Source organism: Bubalus kerabau, chromosome 3 (genome assembly GCF_029407905.1).
Source record: "Bubalus kerabau isolate K-KA32 ecotype Philippines breed swamp buffalo chromosome 3, PCC_UOA_SB_1v2, whole genome shotgun sequence".
NCBI lineage: Eukaryota > Metazoa > Chordata > Mammalia > Artiodactyla > Bovidae > Bubalus > Bubalus kerabau.
In genome coordinates, this window is record NC_073626.1 from 34243807 (window position 1) to 34262808 (window position 19002).

At 44.8% G+C, this 19002-nt stretch overlaps 1 protein-coding gene across 1 annotated transcript in view; it reads right to left on the reverse strand.

Annotated features, from left to right (window-relative positions):
• Nucleotides 1–18755, reverse strand: part of SPATS1 (spermatogenesis associated serine rich 1) — a 43397-nt gene extending 24642 nt beyond the window's left edge. Inside the window, exons 1-2 of the mRNA XM_055574408.1 lie at nt 18646–18755; nt 14670–14718 (exon numbers count right to left, since the gene is read on the reverse strand). Coding sequence (XP_055430383.1) covers nt 14670–14718; nt 18646–18755 — 159 coding nt within the window. The remainder of the gene's footprint in view (nt 1–14669; nt 14719–18645) is intronic.
• Between the last annotated feature and the right edge of the window lie 247 nt (nt 18756–19002).

Consider the following 19002-nt stretch of genomic DNA (forward strand, 5'->3'; position numbering starts at 1 on the left):
CATTGTGTGCTAGTCAAGCGGTCAGGGACATGGTAAAATGCTTCTCGTGTCTGGTAAACCTCAAGAGTTTCCATCTAAATTGGGGAGGGGTCCTTAATCATTAACTCTCCCCGCAGCTGCATGGCAAACAGTGCATATATGGGAACCTCTTTTCTCCAATGTCAAGAAAAAGTCACCACAAACCCACCTGACATGCATGTCCCATAAACACACACCAGAGGGCAGTGTAAACCAGGACATGAGAAAAAAAATCACAGAGCCTCCTACAAAGAGGGCGCTGGGGAAATGGGTGTGGGGTGGATTACTGATACACCCTTGTCTTTGAAAACTTTCAGTGGTAGACAGAGGGGGCCTGGCAAAGGTGGCCGGGAGGGAGCATTTGTACCTCAGAACTTGCTACCACCAGCAGCTCCCAAAGCCTCAAGGACTTCCCATCAGGTCAGGTCAGGAAACAGCTTCCAAGCACCTCCCATGTGCAAGGCACTGTGCTGGGGACAGGGATTTGAAAGTGAGTAAAACCCAGTCCCTTCTCCAACGGAGCGCCTATGATGTGCCCACCTCTCTACATTCATTATCCCACTTAACTCTCACAATGGCAAAGTGCTATAAGAATCATCCCCCTTTTACAGATGATGAAAAACAGACTCGAAAGGTAAAATACTAGCCCCACTGCGTGCATGCTAAGTCACTGCAGTTGTGTCCGACTCTGCGACCCTATGGACTGTGGCCCATCAGGCTTCTCAGTCCATGGGATTCTCCAGGCAAGAATATTAACGTGGGTTGCCATGACCTCCTCCAGGGGATCTTCCTGATCCAGGGATCGAATCCATGTCTCAAGTCTCCTACATTGGCAAGGCAGGTTCCTTACCACTAGCGCCATCTGGGAAGCCCACTAGTAACTGGCAAAATTAGAGTTTAAACCAGGTCTGTCTAGATTCAGAGCTGGGGCCCTCACTACTGTGAACCTTCTTTCTAAAAAAAAAAAAAAAATGTATTTATGTATTTATTTGGCTGCTCCAGTTCTTAGTTGCCTCATGTGGGATCTAGGATCTTTGCTACAGTATGTGGAATCTAGTTCCCTGACCTGGGATCTAAGCCAGATCCCCTACATTGGGATCGTGAAGTCTTAGCCACGGGACCACCAGGAAGTCCCCAGGTCCTTCTTAGTGTGTGCTCTCACAAGGTGATTAAGAGGATTAATGAATAAACACATGTAAAGCACTTAGCACACCCTGCACAGGGTAAGAAGCCAATAAGTGTGCACTTTTGTTAAGAGCACTTCCTTCTATGACTGCTTTCTCTAAGCGCCAACTCAAATCTGGAGCAAGGGGAGCTGAACAGCATCTGGCCTGTTTTGTTAGAGAATGGCGAACAGAGAAAACAGTAGATGTGATTTTCACTTTTGCAAGTTGTTGAAGAGCTTCCCTGGTGGTCCAGTGGCTAAGACTCTGAGCTCCCAATGCAAGGGGTGCGGGGTTTGATCCCTGGTCAGGAAATGATCTCACATATCGAAACTAAAGACTTCACGTGCCACAGCTAAGAGTTTGCATGCCGAAACTAAAACATCATTCCACAGTGACGATCAAAGATCCTGAGTGCCTAAACTAGGACCTGTCATAGCCAAATATATAAATAATTCTTTTTTTAAAGACGTACTCAGGAAAGTTCTGTCCTTAGATAACTCATATTTTTATTATTCTTTTTTTGCTGGTTTTATTTTTTATACAGTTTTTAAAGGCTACACTCCATTTGGTGTTATTACATTATTACTGGCTATACTCCCTGGTGATTACAGTACACCCTTGTAGCTTATCTTACACCCAAGAGCTTGTACCTCCCCCTCTCTCACCACTGGTAACCACTAGTTTGTTGTCTCTATCTGTGAGTCTGCTTCTTTTTTTTATATTCACTAGGTGGTATTTTTTAGATTCATTTATTGCTCCATTGACACAATGTGACCATAAGCCGAGGTAGAGCCCAAAACTGGAAGTCTAGACAGGTTAGGAATCAAACCAGTACTCCCTGGAAACCTCTCAGACATTGGCAACCATGAACGAAGACAGCAAAAAGGTGCAGTGCTCATCAGAGGCACAGGGGATGTGCGTGTGCGTGTGTGCACACGTGCGTGCATGCACTCCTCCTATCCCGCCGCCTGTATCCCAGCACCTGAGGGCACCGCAGCTGCCGTAGGCCTTTACCTCTTGTCCACCTCATTCTTCTTCTCAGAGGCCTTTCCCGACCTGCTCTCTCCTCAGACCCCACCACCACTTCCTTCCTTACTCATATGTCAGCCACCTACTTCACTTGCCCTTTTTCTCTCTGCTTCCACATTTTGGTCTTTGTATGAGTCAGCTATTGCCACAGTACTGTTCTGTAACAAACTTCCCCCAAACTCAGTGACCTACGACAAGCATATATTCTTATCGCTCATGAGTCTAGAGGTAAGCTAACATCAATCTACTTCAGGCTGCAGGTCAGATTGGCTCCAGGGTGTCCCTGAGATTCAGCTTCATTCCTCAGGTTTTGTCTCACTCTCCTGGGGCCCATAGCTCCCCAAATAATGTTCTTGTTTTTTTAGTATTTATTTTTAATTTATTTGGCTATACTGGGTCATGGTTGCAGCATGCAACATCTTCATTGTGGCATGCAGAATCTTCAGCTGCAGCACTCGAACTCTTAGTGGTGGCTTGTGGGATCTAGTTCCCTGACTAGGAATTGAACCCAGGTCCCCTGCATTGGGAGCTTGGAGTCCTAGCCACTGGACCACCAGGGAAGTCCACACAAGACATGTTCTTCTCGTATCAAATGGCATAAGCACGAGAGGGGGGTATGAATTAGCACACGGCCCCTTCCACCCATATTCTCTTGGCCAAAGCAAATTATGTGGGGAAACTCAAAATCATTGAATTGAGGACGTGTACTCCATCCACACCCAGTGGGGGATAATACAGAGTCCTATGGTACAGGGTGTGGATGTGTAATCCAAGTACAGGAAGAGCCTGGTGAACTGAGAACAATCATTTCATCCAGTGAGTTTCATGTGCATCAACCGTTCCTCCAAAACATCCATGGGGGTAGGAGGCTATTCGTCCTTGTTACCATACACAATATCTTCCTCTTCAGTCATCTCCAGCTCCTATAACAAACCGTAGTCCATTTTTCTGATGCCTGCACTGCTCACTGGTTCATGAAATGGGGCTTTGGCAAGAGTAAGGCCTTGACTGCAGGACTCCCTGCTTCCTCTGCACCGAATGGCCTTGTGATGTTCACACTCTAGAGTAAGGCATGGACATGTCCTTCCAGCGCACTCCAATCTTTTCAAATTCCTATTCTGCTTTTTCATTTTCCAGAAATATTCTAAATTGGATGTGCCTTTCTCCTGGATGAAACAGGCCTTGATGACTTCCAGATGTTCCTTCCTCATCTAGACAGGATTCAGATTCAGGGAAGGGGTCAGGTCAGAAAGAGGCAGGACTGCATACTTAACACATTTTGATTTTAAACAGACACTCTTGGATACAAAGCCCTCAGATTCAGAAGAGTCTTTCAGAGCAGAGGAAGAAACGTTCAGAAATCATCATGATTGGAAGCAGCATCCTTCAAACAGGGCTTAGATTTATTCTAAAAGATGGCGTTTGCATCACTGCTGAGCACTTAACCGAATGCACTTAGGGGGAAGCAACCCACTTATTACTGTGACAGGCACGGGAAGTTAACTGTGAACTTGGCAGCTCCTATTACTCACACTGGAGGCTGTGGTCTGACACTGAGACATTAGTTGCCTAGCAGTTTCTCATGGGGATGACAGAAAATAAGAGAAAAATCCATGAGAACAGTCTTCAAGGCACCATGGCTAGCTGGGGACTGCCATCACACAGGTGGACATTAATAAACTTACCCTGAATAAAAAGGAACGGGTGACACGTGGTGTCTGGTCTCAGGACCACAGCCAGTCCACTTCATATCGAAAGTCCACAGCCATACAGGAGGTCCCTGGAGTGGCCAAGTTTATAGAGACAGAAGGAAGAACGGTGGTCACCAGGGCTGGAGTGGGGGACAGGGCATTGTTCTTTAATGGGTACAGAGTTTCAGTTTGGGATGATGGAAAAGTTCTGGAGACAGACAGGGGTGATGGTTGCACAACAATGCAACTGAACTTAATGCCAGTGAATCATATACTATACTTAAGAATGGCTAAAGTAATAAATGTTATGTATATTTTACAATAAACATGTTTTTAAAGTCGATAACCACTGGAAAAATCTACCTAGCAGTTCACCTAAGTGGACTTTTCTACACCTATGTTGTATTTCAATGACTTAAAATTTTTTTTTAATTGTCGACACAATTTGTAAAGGTTAATTTACACTTACTACAAAATACTGGCTATATTCTCCACGTTGCACAATGCATCCTTGAGCTTATCTTATACCCTTTTGTACCTTCTACTCCCCCACCCCTATATTGCCCCTCTTCTACCTCCTCACTGGTAACCACTAGTTTAGAGTCTATATCTTCAAAGGCTGCACTGCACAGCTCATGGGATCTTGGATCCCCGGCCAGGAATTGAACCCACGCCACAGCAATGGAGGTGTCAACTCCTAACCACTGGATTGCAAAGGAATTCCCTTCAATGACCTTTTTAAACAACAAAGAAATAACTACGAAAATGAGAGGCAGAAATAAGTGCTGTGTGAACTTACAGTTGCCTGTACGCACTGCTGTATTTAAAATGGATAACCAACAAGGACCTACAGTATAACACAGGAAACTCTGCTCAGTGGCAGCCTGGATGGGAGGGTAATTCGGGGGAGAATGGACCCATGTATATGTAGGGCTGAGTCCCTTCGATGTTCACCTGAAACCATCAGAACATTGTTAACTGGCTATAGTACTGTTAGTCTCTCAGTCGAGTCTGTGCAACCCCGTGGACTGTAGCCTACCAGGCTCCTCTGTCCATGGTATTCTCCAGGCAAGAATACTGAGTGGGTAGTCATTCCCTTCTCCAGGGGATCTTCCTGTCCCAGGGATCAAACTAGGGTCTCCTGCAATGCAAGCAGACTTTTTACCACCTGAGCCACCAGAGACGCCTCATACAAAATAAAGGTTTTTTTTAAAAAAAAAAAAAAAAAAAAAGAAGTGCTGCAAAGACAATCAAATCAAGTAAAACAAAAGAGCGTGAAGGAGGGTGAGGCAGAGCTCAGGACATGGCACCTGCTAGGCTATGCTGTGGATTTCATTCTATTAACCTCAGGAAGCAATTTTATACCTTTATTTTAGGGAGAGATTAGATTAAAATTCAGGTACTTAGTACAGCATGACAAATAGTTACTACTTAACATATTTATTTATTATTTCAAAGAGGACAGTGTTAACTCATCCAGGATAAATCAGAGCCTTCTCATTTATAACTGAAATTCAAAATTTTAGCAAAATTCAAGAGATTTTTGTTTTGGTATTTTATTTATTCCATCGTTAGTATTTTTTTTTAATCTGGTCACAAAGTTTTGCATAAAAAACAAATTCAATCAATCTTTGTTAAAAATCAAATAAAATACTGATATGTATATATATTGGGCTTCCTAGGTGGCTCAGACGGTAAAGAATCCAGCTGCAATGCGGGATACCTGGGTTCGATCCCTGGGTTGGGAAGATCCCCTGGAGGAGGGCATGGCAACCCACTTCAGTATCGTTGCCTGGAGAATCCCATGGACAGAGGAGCCTGGTGGGCTATAGTACATGGGGTTGAAAAGAGTCGGACATGAGTGAGAGATTAAGCACAGCACAGCACATGTATATGTGTGTGTGTGTACATATGTGTGTATATACATTTATACATGTCTCTGTATGTGTATGCACGTGTGTGAAAGAAAATAATTTTCCTTAACAAAATTAAAGGCAATGTTTTTAACTCTATAAGCATAAACTTCTGGATTTTGGCTTTGACTAAAATCAGCTAAAATTAAAGCCAGGTCTTAACTTTGGGGACTGAAGAGGTAAGGAAAATGTTTGGAGTGAGACTCCGAGGAAGCCAGCTTCAAACCACCATTCGGGGAAAGTTCTCGTGACCGCCCTGCTCGATCTTTCCTTGCTTCTCCTCTGTGTTCTACTAGTCACCCCAACTACCATAATCTGGACTGTTTTCCGCAGTTCTACTCTCTGGGGAAAAGAAAGCATCAGCTGTCTGTCAGGCATCAATATTTCTGCAAGACTGCTCCAAAGTCTTTAATTACTGACTCTCTCTGTCTGCCAAGTGCCATCTAATACCTCCAATTTATCATCCTTACAGTCCCTTGCTAGGGTAAGGGTAACATCACCATCCACAGAACTGACAGCCAGACTTCAATAATTAGCCCATCATCCATCAGCCTGTCACTGAGGACGAGGAAGAGACAGAGAGAGAAAGAGAGGGGCAGGGCGCTGACCCTGCTTCCTGTGGGCACTGTTTCAACTTCTCAGGCTCCTGGCTACTTCTGCGTTTACCACTATTCACAGATGAAAGAAAAGAATTTGAGAAAGAACAGATACTTGTACAGGTATAGCTGAATCACTGTGCTGTACGCCTGAAAGTAACACAACAATTTTAATCAACTATACTCCCATATAACATTTTTAGTAAAAAATTAAAAATAGGACTTCCCTGGTGGCTCAGTGGTGAAGAATCTGCCTGCCAATGCAGGAGACACAGATTCGATCCCTGGTCTGGGAAGATCCACGTACTGCAGAATGACTAAGTCCAGGTGCTGCAACTATTGAGCCCGTGCCCTAGAGCCTGGGAGCTGCAACTGCTAAAGCCCACATGCTTTAGAGCCCGTGCTCTGCAACAAGAGAGGCCATTGCATTAAGAAGACCATGGATCGCAACGAGAGTGTGGCCCCCACTCACCGGAACTAGAGAAAAGCCCTCGCAGCAATGAAGACCCAGCACAGCCAAAAATAAACAAATGTTGTTGTTTAGTAGCTAAGTTATCTCGGACTCTTTGCGATCCCTTGGACTGCAGCACATCAGGCCTCCCTGTCCCTCACTGTCTCCCGGAGTTTGCCCAAGTTCATGCCCATTGAATTGGTGATGCCATTCCAACCATCTCATCCTCTGCCACCCTCTTCTCTTTTGCCTTCAATCTTTCCCAGCATTAGGGTCTTTTCCAATGAGTTAGCTGTTCCCATCAGGTGGCCAAAGTATTGGAGCTTCAGCATCAGCATCAGTTCTTCCAATGAATATTCAGAGTTGGTTTCCTTTAGGATTCGCTGGTTTGATCTCCTTGCAGTCCAAGGGATTCTCACGAGTCTTCTCCAGCACCACAGTTTGAAAGCATCAATTCTTTAGCGCTCAGCCTTCTTTATGGTCCAACTCTCACATCTCTACTTGACTCCTGGAAAGACCATAGCTTTGACTCTACAGACCTTTGCCAGCAAAGGGATGTCTTTGCTCTTTTAGAAATAAAATTTGAAAAAATAAAAATGAAAGAAAAGGCATTCAGCTGAAACCCTCTGATTCCTGGAAAGTATATCCTAGGGAGTATTTTCTAACCCACATCCCAAGAGGGCACCATGACCACCCAAGATTATCTGGAGTCTCTCCTGAAGATGCAAGGAGCTTGGAACAAGAAGAAAAGATGAAAGGGGGAAATTCAAGGTGTCAGTTTCTTGGCTCACATCTCTCAAGGCAGAGAAGTTTCTGAACGAGCTTTTCAGGTCCAACCTCCATAAGACACAAGTACTTGTCTCTTTAAGGAAAACTTAACCCTGCCAAGAGCTGGAACAGCAGCCAGCAAACCTTCTGATTGCTCCTCCTAAGAGCCTTCCCTGATGTTCAAGTCAGGGCAGGGTGTGTGCCCATCAGCTTGATCACTTTTATATCCACTTACTCATCGGTCCGTGTTCCCGAGCCCCCTGATCCCCAAGCCCAACTGTTAGCTCCCTGAGGACAAGGGCGCCATCAGCCTTGCCTGGCATGAAGTAGCTTTTCCATAAATATTTGTGGAACTGAACTGAATTTACATCCTCTTTTTATCACATCAACCAAGAGGAGCGTGTTCTTTTTTCTGCCAGCATTTCGAAAGTTTCTGGGGATGTTTCCAAATAATTAAAGTTGCTCCCATTAGGCCTCAAAACTTGTTATCGAATTATTTCTAAAATCCTCTGAATATTTCCTTGCTTTATTAACAAAATACAGCAAACATAATGTAACTTCTCCTTGATGTCCTGGGTGTATTTATCAGCTGTGAGTTTGCCTGCACTTAGAGCTTCAACAAGAAAGCTGGTTTCTCTCCCATGTGACAATGCAGGAATGAATAATCCAGGATGCCCTCGGTGACTCCACAGGGTCGGGGATCCAAACTCTTTACATCCTTTGCTGTAACCGCTGGGTGATTCCCTGTCCCCTGAGACTGTATCCCAGCCCATGAGAAGAGCAGCAAAAGGGCAGAGCTTGCTGATCTGGAACATCCCACTTCTGCTCCTAGTCCAAGGGCTATAGCAGCCCAGCCTCGAAGTACGAGACCCAGTGGTGTAGTCCATAGAAAACCTGGGGATTCCATTCCTAAGAAAAGGGGAAATTGAATGTTAGGGACGGTGTCTGCCACAACCACCTTGGTAAATGGAATCATGCTCCTCTATTGTGCTTTGTGGTTCCTGAAAGGACAGCTGAAATGTGCGAGAAAGACTCCTTAGCAGAGACCAGACTTGCTGGAGGTGACTGGTTCCTCAGACCCTACTAGGTCCCTAGTCTGTCTCCCGATATTATACACATGCTTCTAGTGGCCCTAATTCTTGATCTGCTAAGAGTTAGAAAACCAACCACCACAACTGTTTAGAATTATATGTGCTAAACACACACACACACATCAGATGGGAGGTGAGCAGATGTGGTTAGTAAGATGGGCCTTGGAGCCCAGTTGTGTGGGTTCGGATTCCTGACCTACCATTCACATTGTGATCTCAAGCAAGTCACCTAACCTCTCTCAGTTTTTTCATCTGTAAAATGGGAATAACAATAGTAACTTATTTCACTGGGCTGTTATGAGGACTAAATAAGTTTTTATATATAAAGTAGCTTACCTGGTATACAGCATATGCCCAAGAAGGGACAGCTATCATTATTAATATGAAGTAAGTTACTGATTCTACAGGTCGAGTGGCAAAGACACTCGTTTGGTTTCTTTGTTGGTGGTGGTGGTGTTTTTGCTTTTATTTCTTTTTTGGTCATGCCACTTGGCTTGCAGGCCCCTGAAGTGAATGTATCAAGTCCTAATAACCACTAGACCACCAGGGAATCCGCAAACCACCAGGGAATTCCCAACTCTCCTTTGAAGTAAGCTTTATGAGCTTTAGGGCAGTACCTTTCACTGCTCAGAGGCTCTCGTCCCTCATCCCCAGGATCTGGGCTAAAGCCGCTGGAAGCCAGAGGGCCAGAGAAATGGAGTGTCACGGTGAACTGGAATCAACTTGAATTTTGATATGTTTTATCTCACTCACATCCTGCATGCATTTTTAATGGCGTCTCAAAGACGAGCACAGGAAGCCAAGAGCAAAGGCAAATTGCATTAACGATAAGATTCCCGATTCTGTGTTTACTTTTTCACTCTGCAGACATCCTTACAGACAGACAGTGCCTGGCCCCATTTCAGGAAGGGATAATGGAAACCTGTGTTCTAATTTATTAAACACTTATTGCATAAAGGGCTTCTCATCATATGTCTCTAGACCAAAGCCAGAGTGACCAACTCTGTCCCTAAAAGCCTGAACGACAAGAAGCAAGGACGCCACAGGGCACTGAGACGCTCTGGTGAATGAGTGGCGTTGCAGCCAGGAGCCGCAGCCATTACGGACGCCAGTCTTTTAGGATGTGTTCTTGAAGACAATGTACTTTTGCATCCCCAAATCCCACACATAGGCAGGGTCTACCCAAATACCTTCATGAAAGGGGAAAGAGAAAATGACAGACTTAACTATAGAATACATGTGCACGCATCCGTGCATACTAAGTCACTCCAGTCGCGTCCGACTCTTTGAGACCCCATGGACTGTAGCCTGCCAGGCTTCTCTCCATGGGATTCTCCAGGCAAGAATACTGCAGTGGGTTGCCATTTCCTACTCCAGAGGATCTTCCCGACCCAGGGATCAAGCCCACATCTCTTACGTCTCCTGCATTGGCCAGCAGGTTCTTTACCACTACCGCCACCTGGGAAGCCCTTAGAATACACATAAAACACAAAACAAAGCACAGAGAGGTGTTTTCTGGCAGTCTAGTGCTTAGGACTCAGTGCTTTCACTGCTGTGGTCCAGGGTTCAATCCCCGATCAGGGCAATGAGATCCTTCAAGCTGTGAGTTGGCAGCCAAAATAAAAATTTTAAATAAAAATTAAAAAGCAAAGAGAAGTAATAGTATCAAAATAAAGCACCTTGATGACAGAGTCATGTGCATAAGACACATGTGCATTATTAAGACACAGAGTCCCGACTCTCACAGCATAGTGCTGGTCTTTGAAATTCTGATTAATCAGGGAATGCCAACGCCCTAAAATTTCCTGTTTTGATGTGTTTCAAGGAACTGGACTGAATTGTCTCATATTATCTTATAGCTTCTTATTTTGCATTTTTGTTATTAATTTTTCAGTAGAAAATGCACTTACACCATTTGCAAATACCATAAAAAGATAGCTCAGCTGGTAAAGAATCCACCTGCAAAGTGGGAGACCCCAGTTCAATTCCTGGGTGGGGATAGGCTACCCACTCCAGTATTCTTGGGCTTCCCTGGTGGCTCAGATGGGGAAGGAATCTGCTTGCAATGTGGGAGACCTAGGTTCAATCCCTAGGTTGGGAAGATCCCCTGGAGGAGGGCATGGCAATCCACTCCAGTATTCTTGTCTGGAGAATCCCCATGGACAGAGGAGCCTGGCGGGCTGCAGTCCGTGGGGTCGCAAAGAGTCAGACATGACTGGGCAGCTAAGCACACACAGCTTGCAAAATCAGAACTCTGAAAAAGTATACAAAGAGGGGCTTTCCTGGGGGCCCAGCAGTTAAGAATCTGCCTGCTAATGCAGGGGACATGGGTTCGATCCTGGTCCAAAAAGATTCCACATGTGGCGGGGCAACTAAGCCCGTGGGCCACGACTACTAAGACCACACTCTAGAGCCCGTGCTCCTCAACAAGAGAAGCCGCCGCAATGAGATGCCTTTGTACCTCAACTAAAGAGTAGCCCCCGCTTGTTACAACTAGAGAAAGCCCGAGTGCAGAGACGAAGACTCAGCACGTGCAAAAGTAAAAAAATAAATACATTTTAAAAGTAGACAAGGAAAGCCTCCTTCCCACTGTACCCATGACTGGAACGGGCCCCACCTCACCTGCTCCGGCAAAACCACTGTTCTTCCTTTTGTATCCCTTTCAGAGCGCTACAAGCAAATACAGATGTGTGTTTCTTTCCCATCTGTTGTACACAGCAACAGCATACACTCACACTATTCTTTTCAATTTTGGAGATCTTTTCATAGCATTTCGTACAGAATTTCTTTATTCCAGGTTCTCTCAAGGAAGGAAAAAACACTACACACAAGCCCCTGGCCTTGGTCAACTCTGATAGGAGAATGGATTCTTTTTTTTAAAAAATCGAAGTACAGTTGATTTACAATATTGTGCTAGTTTCAGGCTCACAGCAAAGTGGTTCAGTTACACATGTATTTTTTAGCTTATTTTCCATTATAGGTTATTATAAGACATTGAGTACAGTTCCTATGCTATACAGTAAATCCTTATTGTTTATCTATTTTATGTATAATAGCTTTTTTAAGCCCATACTCCTATTAATCCCTCCCCCGCTTTCTCATTTGGTAACTATAAAGGTAATTATCTAAGTTTGCTTTCTCTGTGAGTCTGTGTCTGTTTTGTATTATTGTTTTTGTATGTAAATTACAGTCATTTGTATTATATTTTAGATTCCACATAAGTGATATCACGTATTATTTGTCCTTCTTTGTCTGACTTCACTTCACTAAGTATAATATTCTCAAGGACTATCTATGTGACTGCAAATGGCAATTTTTCATTATTTGTATGGATAATATTTCATGTACACATACCACACCTTATTTCTTGATTGTGCTGGGTCTTAGCTGTGTCGCATGGGGTCTTCCATCTTCCTTGCAGCATGTGTGATTTTTTTAGTTGCAGCCTGAGAACTCTTAGTTGCAACACATGAGATCTAGTTCCCTGACCAAGGATTGAACCCAGGTCCCCTGCATCAGGAGTGAGGAGTCTTAACTGCTGGACCACCAGGAAAGTCCCTGTACCACATCTCCTAAAAGATCAAAACTCTAACTCAAAAAGATACATGCATCCCAATGTTCATAGCAGCAATATTTAGAATAGCCAAGACGTGGAAGCAATCCAAGTGCCCATCATCAGATGACTGGCTTGAGAATGGATTCTTAATTGAGCAGCCCTTAGAAAGCTGCCCAGACACTCCCCTCAGCGAGCACTGTTGGCTAGTCAAGCACACTGCCGAGCCACAGGGCTGGGCTCCTTGATACGCTCCCTGTATGACTTACCTGCTCTTCCCTCTGCACAGAGCACCAAGGCATCTCAGGCCCACGACACAACCCCATCATTCATAACCACGCTTAAATGAAACTGCTTAATCTTCAGCTGCTTTGCAATATACATGCTCTTCTTCTAAAATTAGAGAAATGTGTATTAAATACTGCTGCTGCTGCTGAGTCACTTCAATTGTGTCCACCTCTTTGGGACCGCATGAACTGCAGCCCGCCAGGCTCCTCTGTCCATGGGATTCTCCAGGCAAGAATACTGGAGTAGGTTGCCATGTCCTCCTCCAGGGGATCTTCCCGACCTAGGGATCAAACCTGCATCTCTATGTCTCCTGCATTGGCAGGCAGGTTCTTTACCACTAGCATCACCTGAGAAGCCTGTAATAAATACTGCTTTTTAAAAAATCAATATCTCAGTGATGGTGTTCTGTTACACATGACCTGCAACTTTTGAGTCCTTTTCCCCACTGTCTAAAATAAATGCCTCTAAATTCATTCTTTTTTTATTTTTTGCCAGGCTTCACAGTATACTGGATCTTATTTCCCCGACCAGCAATTGAACCCATGTCCTCAGCAGTGAAAGCATGGAGTCCTAACCACTGGACCACCAGGGACTTCCCTCATCCTATTTCTGATGCATTTCGCCGTCAGTTGCAGATATCAGAACACTTTACCCCAACAGTTCAGTATTCATATCAACTAGATTCAAATTGCTTTAGTTTTTTTTATTATAAACCATACAATTTTTAACTGAAGCATAGTTAAATTGATTTACAATGTTGTGCTAATTCTTGCTCTACAGCAACGTGATTCAGTTGTACATATATATATTCTTTTTCATATTCTTTTCCATCACGATTTATCACAGGATGCTGAATATAGTTCCCTGTGCTATACAGTAGGGCCATGTAGTTTATCCATTCTCTATACAGTAGTTGGCATCTGCTAATTCCAACCTCCCTGATCCACCCCTCCCCTAACCCCCTCCCTCTTTGCAACAAGTGTGTTCTCTGTGTCTGTGAGTCTGTTTCTGTTCACTGTGAAATGTTTTGACGTGAGTTTTGACAAACACTTACTATACCTCAGTAAGCCAAGATAGTGATGTTGTGCTCTTTTCTACACGCCAATCAGCTGAAGACTGCTCTGCTAGGCGCTGCAGCTGAGACGGTGAGCAAAGAGCCCATAAGACTCAACATCAGAGGTCTTGCTTTCACTTAAGGATGCACCGCAGGACAGAGTGCACAGAAAAATGCCACGCCCCGAGCTATCAGAAGTCCAGCTGGGAATGGCAAACGGGAGACGTGGAAAACTCCCAGAATTAAAACCCAAACAGACCCACAGAGACCAGAAACCCTGAAAAGGGTCTGAATTAAAGTCTGAGTGCTTAACTGGCTGTTTACCTCTACCATTACCTTTTCTACTTTCTTAGCACCTCCTGCCCCCAATCACAGGTCATTTTATGTACCTCTGACTCTTGCTACAGGTGGCATGCAAAGGTGTGGCTAAGAAGTCATGCAAGGGCTTCCCTGGTAGCTCAGTGGTGAAGAATCTGTCTGCCAGTGCCGGAGACACGGGCTTGATCCCTGGTCAGGGAAGATCCCACATGCCACAGAGCAACTAAGCCCCTGTGCAACAACTTCTGAGCCTGTGCTCTAGGGCCTGGGAGCCACAACTACTTAAGCCCGTGTGCCCTAGATCTGATGCTCTGCAACAAGAGAAGCCACTTCAATGAGAAGCCTCAGCACCAAACTAGAGAGTAACCCCTGCTCGCTGCAACTTGAGAAAAGCCTGTGCAGCAACAAAAACCCAGCACAGCCAAAAATAAATAATTTTTTAAAAAAATAGGAAGTCATGGAAAATAGCCATGGGAAAACTGACTCGATACGCCGCAACCTAATTCACTGTGTCATATGAAGAAAAGATCTGTCAGCAGAAGACGCATGGAGTCTAGAAGCATGGGGTCCGCAAAGGAGAAGACCAAGGATCAAGAATGCAAGAGTGTGTCTTCAGCCCTGTCCAGGGGGGAGTATATGCTAAGCCTGGCCAGGGTGAACATTCCAGTTGGATTGGCAGGCATGCATCTGCCACCCTAAGTCAGTGATGTCAGCCACACACTCCCCTTGTTACCTTGTTCTGCTCATCAAAGACGCTTCGAAGACATTTGTTTCTCATGATTCTGGGAGACAGAATGCAACAGCTGAGTGTCTGATCCATCTGGCACTTTCAAGTCTCCTCATTCTGGTTTGTGTACTAATCACGTGTGAAGAGGGCTAGCATGATCTGGGCACAGTGAGCCACTCATATTTACTTATTTTTATGATGTTTATTGATTTATGGCTGCACTGGCTCTTCATTATCGTGCACAGGCTTTCTCTAGTTGTGGCGATTGGGGGCTACTCTCTGCTACTCTCGTGCAGGCTTCTCATTGCAGTGGCTTCTCTTGTTGAGCACAGGCTCGAGGGAGTGTGGGCTTCAGTAGTTGGGATATTCCCGGACCAGGAATGCAACCCATGTCCCCTGCATTGGCAGGCAGATTCTTAACCACTGGACCACCAAGGAAGTTCTTTTTTTTGGGCCAAACCACATGGCTTTTGGGATCTCAGTTGGACCAGGGATCAAGTCTGACAGTTAAAGTGTCAAGTCCTAACTACTGGACCACCAGGGAATTCCCACACTCTCTTTTTGTCTTTATCCTTAGAAGATATTTATTTGAAATACTGTCCCATCAAAAAAAGAAAAAAAGATTTTTACTGGTTGTATATGGAATTCCAGGTTGACAAGGTGTTTTGTCTTGCTTTTTAAGCACTTTAAAAATGCCTTTCCACTGTCTTCTGGCTTCTATTGTGGCTATCTAACATAATTTTAAAATATTATAGACACCAACTCAATGGATATGAATTTAAGCAAACTCCAGGAAATAGTGGAGAACAGAGGAGCCTGGCATGCTACAGACCATGGGGTCACAGAGTCGGACATGACTTAGCGACTGAAAAACAACAAGCTAATGGTCTCTTGTCTCTTTTCTCCACCTTAAAATACCAAGCTTCCAAAGGACGGAGGGGGGGCCACATGTATACATCATTATGTCTTTGTTTAAGGTTTGTGTTTTAAGATTTGAGACATGAGACTAACTAAGACTATTAGATAAGATAAGGGTCTATATGGATTGCCTTTAGAACTCAAATACAGCCCAAGTTTCAGTATTTCAACCATTTCCCTGCAAATGACCTTACTCATGCCAGCCCCCTCCCTCCATCACGCTCAGACAGCAGAATCCCAACCCTAACTACATCCAGTAATCTATGTGCTCTGTGCATGCACCTGAGCAGCTAAGTATGGATGGAGAAAATCCCATTGTGCTGATCAGTCTCCATTTAAATCAAAGACCTCAAATCTTAAATGAGCAGCCAACACTGCCAGTTAATCCTACCACACTTCCTTAGTAAATCTTCTCTCTTTCCAGGTGGCAATTTCACCTCTTCACCTCACTGCATACTGATGAGGAAATAGATGTCTGAGGATGAGTCGTCTCTAGATTTCCCAGCCCTAGATCCTTTGATGCACTGCATTTGTATCCACATCTCCTCATCTTACTGTAATGGAAGAAGTGTCCTTGCTTTGTGGCTACACTTTGTACTGAACTTTTCAATCCCCTCAAGTACTTAAAAACTTGGCTGCTACAATAATACTCTCATTCTCTTGCTTTGTCAGTTTCTTCTCTGTACTGGATCACACCCATGTGCATACAAAGACTTAATGTTGCTGTTCTTAAAAATAAATACATTTCCTAGAGCCCACAACCCCTTCCAGACTCTTTTTTTTCTGCTTCTCTTTTTCTGCAAACTCACTCCCAAGTTGTCTCTATTTCCTTTCTCTGCCTTCTCGTCTCCCCTTCTCACTCACTCCAATTGGCCCTTCCATCCCTCCATCCCACTGAAAGTTCTCCCACTTTGCCCAATCCATTCATTAGGTCTCTGCTCTCATCTTGCTCAGCCATCAGCAGCACTTGATGCAACCGGCCACTCCCTCCTACTGGAATATCATCTTCTCTTCTCCAGGCTTTGGTATGACCTCACTCCTTCCAGTTTTCCTCCTGACTCTCACCACTTTCTCAAGTTTCCCTCCAGCACCTCAGAATACAGGGCCAGGACATGACTCTCCTCTCTTCTCCTCCATACTGCTCTTCCAATAGGCGATCTTAACTTATCCAGGAGCACCAGTGTACCAATGACTCCCAAATCTATAGCCACAGCCCTGATCTTCCTTCTGCACTTCTGACTTTTATATCCAGAGTTACATCTCTACTTGGATATCTAAACTTAAATTTATTATGTCCAAAGCAAACTCTTGACTTCCCTTCCACAGACCTGCTTCTTCCTCAGGCTTTCGGAGGTCAGTGAATTGGCAACACTAGCTACCTAGCAGCAGGTCAGAAACTTAGAAGTTAGTCTTTTCTTTCCCTGGTGGCTCAATGAGGAAGATCCCCTGGAGGAGAAAATGGCAACCCACTCCAGTATTCTTGCCTGGGAAATCCCATGGATGGAGGAGCCTGGCAGTGACTTAGCGAGTAAACAATATATATATATATATATATATATATATGTAAAATCTCCACATATAGCCTGAATCCAACCATTTTTGAGCTCCTGTCCATCACTTCTTTCCTGAACAACAAGGTTCTAGCAGGTATCCCTGCTTCCTCTTTGGCCCCCACAGTTCATTCTCTCCCATTACAATGATCTTTCAAAAGTGTAAATCAGGGACTTCCCTGCTGGTCCACTTGTAGAGAGTCCACCCTGCAGCACAGGGAACCCAGGTTCGATTCCTGGTGCGGGAACTAAGATACCACATGCTGCAGGGCAACCAAGCCAGCCGAGCCACAACCAGAGTCCGAGCACCACCACGAAGTTCCCACATGACTCAACGAAGGTGCCTCCTGCCCCAACTAAGACCCTACGGCATCCAAATAATTTTTTTAAAGTGTGAATCAGATCATGTTGCTCCTCTGCTTAAAAACTGTCTCACAGAACATTTAATCTGTATATATATATATGTGTATATATATATATATATATATATATATATATATATTCTCCCCATTTCTGTCCTCTATAAAAAAACCTAGAAACAAAGACCAACCCAGTAGCAATGAGCATCCCCAGCACCTAATTAGTAGTGCTGAACTGTCATTTCTCACTAAAAGTAACTGAGTTTTGGAAGCGGCTGATTCCAAGACTGGGGTAAGAAATGTCTGGGGTTGGCAAACTTTTTTCAAAGAGCCAGGCAGTCTTTTAGATTTTACTGGCCAAGAGGCAAAATCACGGAGATTATGGAGGTCCTTACGTCACCATCTAAAACGTAACCATTTTACGTAACAAACGCGAGCATTCGGACGCCAGGAAAGCTTGGATTCCCGATCCCAGGCGGCTCCGACCCTTCCAGCCCCGCCATCAGCGACCCCAGCCCTAGCCAGCTCCCCAGAGCTCTGAGTGGCCGCTGGGATCCGCAGCCTCTGGTCCGCGCCGCCTCCGCGTCTCCTAGCAACAGGCAGACGCAACTTCATCCTCGCTAGGACTCCCGGAGGGGCGGCGGGGAGCGAGCACGTACGCGCACATAGAGAGGCCAGCCTCACACACCCTGCTTTGGAAGAAAGGGGAGATCCCCAGAACGCCCAGTCCCAAGCAAGTCTTTGTCCTCACTATTCCCACAAGTCCTCTACCACGCCCCTGTTACTCGACGTGTGGTCTAGGCGACCATGGGTAGCAATAGCACTACTTAGGAACCTGTCAGAAATCCAGAATTTCAACGTCATCCTAGACCTACCGAATCATTATCTACAGGCTGAACAAGATCCCAGGAGATCCCTACGCATATTAACGTTTGAAGTGTTGCTTTCACAATCTAGATAAGGCAAAGCCATAAAAAAAAATACATCAACATAGGAACACCTCTTATAAATTGAATTTTTAACCTAGACACTAAAACACAGCCTTTACGATTTACAAGCGGAAGTTCCCAGAGCCGAGTTCCTTATGTTTAGTAAGGGTGAAAATCCCCTTGTGTCTCCTCTGACCATCGGTCTAGGATGGAATGCATCACTGACCTCAGGTTCCTGCTCTCGAAGTCAATGGGGAAATCGGGAAGGACAATTTCCATTCCCAGAATAAGGGCGTTGCTTTTCATGAATAAGGCGGAAAGAGAAGGTTCAAACATAGGCGCCCTTGGCCTTGCCGAGGTCAGTCAGACAGAAACATAAGGGCAATCCCTACCCCAGGGAAGACCATACCCAAACCCAGCTAAATAGCTCCCAGGAAACAGACATCGTTTGTATTCTAAACCTGAAGTGAAATTCCTATGAGTATTAAGGCAGTGGATGAGAACTCCTGAGAGAAGTTCCCGGGTCAGTAACTTCCCTGTCTGGCACATTCTCTCCTGTATTCATCTATCCTGAGAAACTGCA